The sequence below is a fragment of the Hyaena hyaena genome, unplaced genomic scaffold, assembly GCF_003009895.1.
Source record: "Hyaena hyaena isolate Hyena2069 unplaced genomic scaffold, ASM300989v1 scaffold_911, whole genome shotgun sequence".
Lineage (NCBI taxonomy): Eukaryota > Metazoa > Chordata > Mammalia > Carnivora > Hyaenidae > Hyaena > Hyaena hyaena.
The window spans coordinates 118738-126402 of record NW_024081542.1 but is presented as its reverse complement, the minus strand read 5'-3'; the positions used below and the strand labels follow the sequence as shown (position 1 = coordinate 126402).

Below are 7665 nucleotides of genomic sequence, written 5' to 3'. Positions count from 1 at the left end.
CAGGGGGCCACGCCACTTTCCTGGCTGGAGAAGCCTCCAGGACTTTGGGCCCACAGGGTGAGGTGGGGGTGCGTAGGCGGTGGACGGACAGTGTGTGTGTGTGTGTGTGTGTGTGTGTGTGTGTGTGTGTGTGTCTGATAGCTGCTGCAGGCGACCCGCAGAGCTGAAGCCACGGACAGTCGAAAGGAAACAACTAGGTGACCCTGGGAGCCGGGCACTTCCTCTGGTGCCATCCGGGGTCTATAGCACCTCCAGGGGTGCCTGCAATGAGGGGCCCGCAGCAGGTGCTTAGGAATGTGGGCTAGGACGGGGGGGGGGGGGGGGCAGACTGGGGGGGGGCTCTGATGGGGGAGCTGCGACTGGAAGTGCGGGCACAGAACTGACCCACCCCCGCCTCCACAGGCCCCAGGGCGAACCACAGGTTAGGCGGGCAGTGAGGGCTACAGGCAGATTTATTAGGGGCCTCAGGCGAATCCACAGGGTCCCTTCCTCCTACTACCACCATCAAGCGACGTGTCCCCCGGCGCCCGCAAGGCACGCACCGCGTCCAGCCCGCCGCTGCTACAGGAGGTTCACCGAGGCCACCACCTGCTTGCAGCCGGTGACCGCGAACTCGCGGCCGGCGACGCGGTAGTACTGGAGCTGCGCGGCCAGCAGCTCGGCGCGCGCCTGCTCGGGGAAGAAGCCCTCGGCGGCCATCTCGTCCCGGAAGCAGCTGACCACGTCCCGCCGGTCCAGCAGCAGGAAGGGCACGATGGCCGCGGCCTGCCACAGCGGGTGCGCGCGGACCAGGAGCGCCCGCAGGCCGGCGCGCAGCTCCTCCTCGGCCCGAGGGGCGCCGTCGGGGCGCGCGGGGGGCCCGCGGGACGCGTTCTGCAGCACGAAGTGCGTGATCTCCGCGCCGCCCTGGCTGCTGAGCAGCACGTAGACGGCGCTGCGGAAGCGGTGCGCGCGCTGCGGCTGCAGGAGGCCGTGCAGCTCGTCCAGCAGCGCCGGGGGCATGCGCTCCGCGTCGTCGAGCACCAGGAGCGGGGTCTTCTCCTCCGCCTCGGCGCGCTCCGCCACGTCGGCCACCAGCCGCGCCAGCTCGTCCCGGCAGCCCTGCGCGGCGCGCGGCCGCGGGCAGTGGTGCCGCGCGTGGTACTGCAGCACCAGCGCGCCGTCCTCGAGCACCGCGCGGAAGTGGCGCGCCAGCAGGCGGCCCACGTGGCTCTTGCCCACGCCGCTCGGCCCGTGCAGCGCCAGCAGCAGCGGGCGGCTGTGCACGTGCGTGGCCAGGTAGTCCCTCAGCAGCGCCACGATGCGCGCCACGGCGGCCGGCTGCCCGAACACGGCGCGCTGCAGCGCCTTCTCCAGCCCGTCGAGGTCGTAGCGCTGCGCGTTGTCGTCCAGGTTCTCGATGGCGTTGAGCACCTGGAAGCCCACGATGGCCACGAGCAGCAGGAGGCAGCGCTGCGCGCGGCTGCGGCGCTCCGCGCGAGGCCGGCACTTGCGCGACGTCTCCGGGTAGAGCACCACGCGGCTGCGGCGGCGCCTCTTGCGCGGCGTCCTGGACGGCGGCTCCGGGCTGTCGAAGGTGAAGAACTGCGGCGGGTCCGCGGGCGCGGGCGCGGGGCCCGGCGGCGGCACACGCCGCTTGCGCAGGAGGCACACGCGGCGGCGCAGACGGACCACCGCGCGCAGCGGCGGGATCAGGCTCGGGCCGGGGGCGCCGGGGCCCGCGGCCTCCGCGCTGCGGGGGCCGCTGTCCATGGCGCGGGGGCGGCGCTCCGCATGCAGGTCGCCCTCCCTGCAACAGGAAGATGGGGAGGGTCTCCAGGCTTCCGCAGGGCGCGCTTGGACCCTGCCCCCGAGGGACGTCCCTCCTCCGGGAGGCCCCCAGAGAGTGCGGAGGCGGGAATGGCGGCCCCCGGTGCCGGCCTCCGCGGCCCGAGTCCGGCCCCGCTGACCAGGAAGCGGCTCCCCGCTGGGCCCCAATGCAAATCTCTCGGGGCCTCCCAGGAGCGCCGCGGGCCTTGAGGAAGTGGCGGAGCCGGGAGGGTGCCGCTTATCGGACAGCCACCCGGCTTCCTGGAGACGGTGGAGGGTCCAGGCCCGCCCGCTGCCCACCCCTCCCTCCGCGCCCCAGCCGGCAGCTCCGCCTGCCAGGCGCCAGGGGCTCTCTGCATCCCAAGCGGGAACCAAGGGGAGCAGAGGCCGCAGCACCCCAGAGCCAGAGACGCCCCCACGCATTTAAGAACACTGCGGGGGGGCGGGGGGGGTGGTCAGGAACTTCTGCTTTTGAGAATAGGCCCAGGCGTGCCGCCCTCCCACCCCCACAGCTGGGGTCCTCCCTGAATCCCGTGAACACCCTGACGGAGTGGCAGCAGGGAGCCCCCCAGAGACTAGCAGGGTGGGGTGGAAGATGGGACAAAAAGGAGGAGCCGGGGGAGGAAAAGAGCCATAGAAGAGACAGAGCTGAAGGAAGGACCGATGCCCCTGGTGCCCACCCCACCCCATACCTGCAGCCGTCAGGCTAAGTTCCTGCGGGGCTCCAGCCCACCGCGGGCAGCCCCCTGCCAGGGCCAGAGGCTGGGGCTGCAACTCAGGACACAGAAAACACCAGCTTCCTGCTCAGGGTCCTGATGGGTCAGGGGCCTGGCCTGCGAGCTCAGGCCTGAAGGGGCAGCAACACCTGCCGGTCCCGGATCGTTAGGAGGGGAGGAAGCTCTGGGGAGGTTTCCGCTTCTATGCAAAGGAAGTGAGTCAGGGGTGTGGCAAGTGGGCGGGACTTGGGCTGGATGGAGGCGCCAGACGGGGAGCCCGGCTGGCTCGCTCAGGTCCCCTGGCCATCAGGTCACCTACCCCCTGCAGCCCTCCAGGCTCTGTCCAGGCCCAGGACACCTGGGAAGGCTTGGGGACACCCCCTCCCCAGGGATCCCAAAGACTCGCATCTCAGTCTGGCTTCCAAGAAACCCCTGCCTCCCCGGGGGCCCCTGCACCTGACCCCCCACAGGGAGCAGAGTAGGGCAAGAGCAGAGGGGTGGGCAGGGTCCTCTGCCCAGCTGGGTATCCCCAGTCCCTCCCTATTCCCCTCTCCCCCACCTCCCTCCCCTCCCTTGACCCCACTTCCTTTTCCTCCCCCTCCTCCTCTTCCAGGGACTGGGGCTCCGTCCCTGGGCTCCCCGTCTCCCCCGCCTCTTCTCCTGTCCCCCCAGCTCAGAGCCCTCCCAGCCCAAGGGCAGGCTAGCGCACTGAAAAATCCCAGGGCTGGCGGAAGACGCCCATGGGACCCAGCTCAAGGGCCTGGTTGGGGAGCAAGTTTACGAAGAACAAAGAACTTAGGCAAAAAGGTGGCAGGTGGGGGCTCTGTGGCCCTGCCCCCCGCCCCAGCCCCGCACAGACAGGCCTTCCTGAGTGACCCTCTGCTCCTTTCATTCCGACCAGCGGGGCTGGGTGCTTCCAGGCCCAGCTCAGAAGCACCTCTCCTCGGCCGGGCTTGTCTGAGCCTCCCTACCACCGGGTCCATCAGGCAGCCCGAGCCAGACTGCTGCTGTTCCCTCAGTGCCCAAGCCCCTTGGCCGTCCCGCCTGGGGTCCCTCAACCTCACCCTCTTAGCCTCCCTTTGCCCACACACTGCGTCCATCCCCTCCCCTAACTCGTCTTCACTTCACAGCGGCCGCCAGCACGCCCTGCATCAGGGAAGTGTGCTGGGGGGGGGGGGGGTCCTGTTCTCTCCAGAATACGGGATTCACAGGCCTCCTGGGGATGCATGTACCATTACCCTTCTGCCCTGTGCCCTCAGACAGCATCCTGCTTCTCCGCAGCCTCCTCTCCAGCCCTGGGGCCTGGCTCCCCAGGACCCACTGCCCCCCACTGTGCGGGGGCAGGTGCATGGGGCCTTGGGCCCCTTCCCCACCGCATGGCCTGGCAGTACTCACGGCCCTCCTGGGGCCAGAGGGAGGCGGGGGGGATGGGCCCTGTCCAGGCTCGCGCATGCCCCATGACTGCATTAAGGGGGTGGGCGTGGCTCCTGCCCAGCTCTCTGCTTCCTAGGGAAAATGGAGACATCTGGAAGGGGGCTAGCCCCCAGCAGGTGCACCTCGACACCACCTCCCTGCTCCCAGGGGCAGGGCCAAACACATGGACCGTGGCCCACAAAGGCAGAAACATTAAGATACTTGCCCACTTACACTGCGTCCAACCCACAGGCGTGCCCATAAACAGCTCACCCACTGGATTTACCCAGACGCCTTTTATTTACATAAGTGAAAGTCTCACTGTGTGCAGTCCCTGACTTGGCCAAGGCGGTGCAGCTGAGTAAGGAGGAGCAGACCCCTCCAAGGGAAAACTGAGGCAGCCAGTCGGTGGCCTGGGCTTTCCTCTGCCATGCCTGCTACATGGGGAGCTGCTGGCCGATGGGGGAGCAAGTCCCTGCCTGTGGGGCCCTGGGTCAGCCAGAGCGCCCGCTGCGAAAACACTCAGATGCCCCTCCGAAGCCAGGCTCGTTCTGCAGGTGACTGGACTCAGCAAACCACACGACTGTGGCCGATGTGTGCCAACAAGGCTGGGCCCGCCCCCACCCCCTGCCCCTCGGGGCTCAGCACACGCCCCCCTCTCACCCTCCCCCATGGGAAACAGGTGGCTTTTTCCTAAGCCCAGCTCCTGCCAATCTGCCTCCATCTAGAAGTGGAAACCCACACCAGAGGCAGCAATAAGCCAGAAGCTTCCACAGCCTGGGAGGAAGTTCAAGCGGCCAGGAGGGGCACAGCAGACCCAGAGCTGTGCTCCACAGAACCAGACGGGGGCCTACGAGGAGCAAGAACACAATCCCATTCCCGTGGATGACACACACCTCCCAGGACTCGGTTTGGGGTGAGACTGAGGCGCAGAATGGGGCCCCAGGTGCAGGAGGTCCCAGGGTGGGGGGGGGGCTCCGCTCGGACCGCCCCGGCCACCGGAGCAGCCGCTCTGCCCTCAGGAGAGACGGGGTCCTGGTACTTGCAATCGCAGGGGGGCTCCTCCGGGCCAACCACGGCCCCGGCCCCACGGGGGGCCCTGCTCAGTCCTGAGCGGCCCCAGGTGGAGCCTCAGAGCCCGGCCGGAGCGGACACGGCGGGGAGGGGCAGGTCCAGGGCCGGAGCGTCTGCGGCCGGGGCCGGGCTGGCCTTCCGGTGCTCCAGCTGCTGCAGCCGCTCGCCGAGCTGGGAGTACAGTTCCTTCACCGCCTCTCCGCTCTGTGGGGGAAAGAGCGTGGTTCGGGGCAGGCGGCTCGGGAGAGGGGCGGGCAGTGTGGGCCGAGGGCAGGACACCCACCTGGCCCGTGGGCTCCAGCGCCTTCCGCAGGGCGTCCAGCCTGGACGGGGCCACCCGGTGGTGGAGGTGGATTAGGAGCCTCAGCACGTGTCGCTGCACGTTCTCCTTCCTGGGAGAGGCCACAGTGGCGCTGTGGGGGGCCCAGAGACACACCCCCCACCTGCCCGGGGGCGCCACGACGCGCCCTGAGCCCTGGAGGGTGCAGGCGGAGGGTGGGCACCTGGGCGAGGCCGTGAGGAGGAAGCCATCGAAGAGGCTCCTGCAGAAGTCCTCCAGCGCAAACTCGTCGGCCAACAGCGCCAGGTTCCCCATGAGCAGGTGCAGGAAGATGTCCCCAAACGCCAGGTCGCCGAAGGTCTCCACTGCAGACACAGCGGGTGTCAGCCCTGCTCGCCACGCCGCCCCCGCCTCTGGCTGGGAGGCCGGGGGAGGCCGCAGGGCGGCAAGGCCCCCGGGGACGGGGTGCCCGGTCTCCCTGCGAGCCGGAACCGAGGCCTGCACAGCGAGGAGGAAGGGGCGGGGGCGGCTTTGGATTGAGGGGACCGGAGGAGAGAGAGAAGCTGAGCGGAGCAGAAACGAGAGAAGGAGCAGAAGTGCCACAGCCCGGCCCCGTGAGTCCCGCCAGGCCACTGCCTACACGGTTCTAGAAAAAAGACAACCAAAGGGTATATTTTCGCTTTTTGAAGCCACGGACTGCAAAAACTGACAGAGCAGGCAAAGGTAACCTCCGACGTATCTCACTGAGAGCCAGGGGCAGCGCCCGGCGAACCCGGCCAACGACCCTGCTGGAGGCCAGCAGGTCACCGGTGGAAGACACACAGGGACGCAAGGGTCACGGGAGCCGCTAGAGACCCTTGTCTGCGGCCCGGGCGCTATCCGAGCCCACGGCGCTCCTGAACACCACGGGGAGTCCTGGGCACCGTCACCGCGGCGGGCTGTGCTCCCGCCACGTGGGCTAGAGCCCCGGCTGGCCTCACGGCCATGGGCAGTTTCCAGGGCACTGGGGCAAGGGCACAGCCGCCAGCAAAGTCCTGAATGGGAAACAAATGCCCTGGTTCCAACCACGCCCGCAGAAGCCTCCAGGTGTGGGGCCACGTGAGAAGCAGCCAGGGACACGAGAGTGAAGGTGAGACGCCTGTTTGAATCCGGACTTGAGCAAACCGGCCACAGAAAAGTGTCACCTGACAGCAAGAGGGACGTGGCCACTACCAGGACCAGGACCCGGATGGGACCCCAGCTCCCTTCTCTCGTACAGACACCTGTCAAGTCCTCCGCGGGCTTCCGTCCCGGCCACCACCGCCGTGCAGGCAGGCGAGAGGCACCGGGCCTCTCCACGCTGTGCTCTGACTTGTGAGGTCGTCAAAACCCACACGATAAAAAGCTACAAAATAAACAGACGGGGGGCGCCTGGGTGGCTTAGTCGGTTGGGCGTCCGACTTTCACTCAGGTCATGATCTCGCGGTTCATGGGTTCGGGCCCCGCGTCGGGCTCTGTGCTGACTGCCAGCTCAGAGCCTGGAGCCTGTTTCAGTCTGTTACTCCCTCTCTCTCTGACCCTCCCCTGCTCACGCTGTCTCTCTCTCTCCTAGAAATAAAAATATAAAATAAAAAAAATTTTTTAAAAAAATAAACAGACGGAATTTCTAAAGTGGACCTCAGTTCTCCCGAGCACCCACAAGCGGCGGGAGAGAAGAAGCGGACCCCCCGGCACACAGGGAAGGTGCGCGTCCCAGCGCCCGGGCCGCCGCGCGCTCCTGACGCAGCAGGAAGCCCCTCTTCTAGCCGACGGATCAGACACTAGAAAGAGACAAGGGTACTGAAGGGAACTGAACCATGAGACAAGCTGCCTCCTGGAGTCCAGGCTCCGGCCCCCAGGCCCTGCGACCTTCACGCGGCAGCCTCTACGCCCCAGACGGGGCCGCCGGCAGCCTCCGGGCCTCTGCGAGCAGGGGCCGGCCAGGTGCTCCACTCGGGCCCCTTGCTCTACTTCCGACCACGGAGCCGCCGGCTCGCTGGCCTCATGCAGCCGGAGACCGTCGGGTGGGCTCTCTCACTCGTCTGCGGACTCGAGGAGCCCCACCTCACCCCCCATTAGGACCCAGTTATGGGAGCTCTTCCACCTCAGTGAAAAGGAAACTTTCACAAACAGGGACGATGGCGGGGGGCGGGGGGGTCTGTGAAACTACCAAGCTGAGCTGCCCCCACCCCCGCACCAGAACAACCTCGAGGAGACAGAGAAGTGAGACGGTGGGTTCCTCCCTCCTCCCCGAGCCAGGACTGGGCAGGAGCCCTGGGGCCGGCACCGGCACGTGTCTGCACGCTCACCCAGTCCGGCCCCCACACGGGCGCGCGCCCGCACACTCACCCGGCC

General features: G+C 67.7%; 2 protein-coding genes across 2 annotated transcripts in view; both read right to left on the bottom strand.

Annotated features, from left to right (window-relative positions):
- Positions 1–434: 434 nt before the first annotated feature.
- On the bottom strand, positions 435–2983 carry TOR4A (torsin family 4 member A). The gene is made up of 2 exons (XM_039220738.1): positions 2502–2983; positions 435–1789 (listed from the first exon to the last, which is right to left on the bottom strand). The coding sequence occupies exon 2, from the start codon at positions 1750–1752 to the stop codon at positions 562–564; it is 1191 nt and encodes a 396-aa protein (XP_039076669.1). The 5' UTR covers positions 1753–1789; positions 2502–2983; the 3' UTR covers positions 435–561.
- A 1232-nt stretch (positions 2984–4215) lies between these two features.
- Positions 4216–7665, bottom strand: part of NELFB (negative elongation factor complex member B) — a 10335-nt gene continuing 6885 nt past the window's right edge. Inside the window, exons 11-13 of the mRNA XM_039220737.1 lie at positions 5516–5657; positions 5296–5404; positions 4216–5216 (exon numbers count right to left, since the gene is read on the bottom strand). Coding sequence (XP_039076668.1) covers positions 5070–5216; positions 5296–5404; positions 5516–5657 — 398 coding nt within the window. The 3' untranslated portion in view covers positions 4216–5069. The remainder of the gene's footprint in view (positions 5217–5295; positions 5405–5515; positions 5658–7665) is intronic.